The following is a 1,988-nucleotide window of genomic DNA, read 5'->3' as shown; positions in this document are numbered from 1 at the left end:
GGTTTCCAGGGCAAAATGGGATCCTCCGCTCGCCGCAGGGCGGCTCGCAGGGTTTAGGGTTTAGGGTTTAGGGTTTAGGGCGGAGGGAGTGCGGGAAACCTTCTCCTGAGCCTATTCGAAGGGTTTAGGGTTTAGGGTTTAGGGTTTAGGGTGTGCTCAGGGCGTCGTCTGCTGAGGGTTTGGGAAGCCCCAGCGGCACGGGGATCTTGGTGAAGGTCAATGCGGAGAAGGTCGCCGTCACGCTGCCGCGTAAACCCTAAACCCTAAACCCTAAACCCTAGTTTCAAACCCCAAACCCTCAGCCCTAAACCTCTTAAGTTTTCTTTGCAGACCAGAGAAACTCAATTAGGCGGAAAATCCGTGTCCGATGGTTTAGCGTTTAGGGTTTAGGGTTTAGGGTTTAGGGTTCAGGGTTTAGGGTTTGGGGTTTGCTGCAGAGGAAGAAGGGCAAGATAATGACAGTAAGGGCAAGCTGGAGTGTACGTACACCTCAAGCCTGCCTATAATTGAGCTCGACCCCACATCCCCCACGCTGTTCCGAGTAAGGGTTTAGGGTTTAGGGTTTAGGGTTTAGGGTTTAGGGTTTAGGGTCACTTACCTGATATTTGTTAAATTTGTGGCCCTTTTGGGCCTCCACCAAACATCCGATCCAAGCAAGCAAATACATAAATATAAAAAACAAATAAATACTAAATAATAAATAAATAAATAAATAAATAATAAATTAATTCCTAAATAAAAGATAAGTAAATAAGTTCAAAAAATAAAAGCAGTAAAAATAATAAAGAAAAACAAAAGAGAACTAGCCAGCGAAAAGACAGCCGGTTGTCTCTGTGTTGCTGCTGCTGCTGCTGTTGCTGCTGCTGCTGCTGCTGTAGCTGCAGCTGGGTGTGTCTCGGTCGCAGCAGCTGCTGCTGTCTGCTGCTTCTCGAGGAGACCGGGATTTTCTTTTTGCACTTTTGCGCTGCTTCCAATGTCGAGAGTTTGTCTCCACTTCTTTCATTTTAGACAGACTTATTGGAAGACTGCCCTCCGAAGGTAGGGTTTAGGGTTTAGGGTTTAGGGTTTGGGGTTTGGGGTTTGCAGTGCGGGAGGGCGCAGGCTGTGCGGCACCTGCGGGGCCTAGAAGCTTGCTGCTAGGAATCACGGCCCAGGGTTTAGCGTTTAGGGTTTGTGGTTTAGGGTTTAGGGTTTGGGGTTTAGGGTTAGGGTTTGGGGTTTAGGGTTTAGGGTTTGGCAGGGGCAGCTGCAGCAACACGGGGGAAAATAAAGAGGAAATGAAGGTGCATCAGATGCCGGCTGCATGAAGGCCACAAACAGCAGCAGCAGCAGCAGCAGCAGCACTATCAGCAGCAGGAGCAGCTGCAGCAGAAGCGCCAGCAGCAGCAACAGCAGTCGCAGCAGCAGCAGCAGCAGGCTTCTTTGATGCGCTTGTGAGCAGACTCATCCGGACTTGTTGCTGCAGTGGAAGAGACAGACGCGCGTTTGAGTCTTTTCTTCAACATCAGTTTGCTGCTGCAGGTGGGCCCCTTCTGCCTAGGGTTTAGGGTTTAGGGTTTAGGGTTTAGGGTTTGCGGGGGCCGGAGCCGAGGGCTTGGGGCTTGGAATGTACGGCTTACGGCGCCCACGGGCTCTGGCCTGGGGCTGCGGCCTTCGGGTTTAGGGTGTAGGACCCCCTAGAGTTTAGGGTTTAGGGTTTAGGGTTTAGGGTTTAGGGTTTAGGGTTTGCAGGAGCTGCACCGGGCCCAGGGCCTGAACGCGCGGCTGTCTCGAGACTTCGCGAGAGCAGCAAAAGAAAAGGAGCAGCTGGAGGAAGAGATGAGACACACAATTAGGGCTTTTCAGCTGCAGCTAGACAGTAAACCCTAAACCCTAAACCCTAAACCCTAAACCGTAGGCACTGAAGCCTCATTCCCTAAACCCTATGCCCCCCTGGGCTGCAAGACTCAGCTTGCGTCTGCCCCTGTCGCCAGCCGAGCCAGCGGCTC

General features: G+C 51.8%; 1 protein-coding gene across 1 annotated transcript; it reads left to right on the top strand.

Annotated features, from left to right (window-relative positions):
• Positions 1–160: 160 nt before the first annotated feature.
• ETH_00043045 (uncharacterized protein) lies at positions 161–1,869 on the top strand (the record flags this gene model as incomplete). Its single annotated transcript, XM_013379875.1, has 5 exons — positions 161–249; positions 438–541; positions 984–1,038; positions 1,442–1,521; positions 1,732–1,869. Coding segments are annotated over 5 exons (466 nt in total), but the record flags the coding sequence as incomplete, so codon positions are not given.
• Between the last annotated feature and the right edge of the window lie 119 nt (positions 1,870–1,988).

This window comes from Eimeria tenella, genomic scaffold (genome assembly GCF_000499545.2).
Source record: "Eimeria tenella Houghton genomic scaffold, Eth_scaff4114, whole genome shotgun sequence".
Taxonomy (NCBI): Eukaryota; Apicomplexa; class Conoidasida; order Eucoccidiorida; family Eimeriidae; genus Eimeria; species Eimeria tenella.
This window is presented reverse-complemented; position numbering and strand designations above follow the sequence as displayed.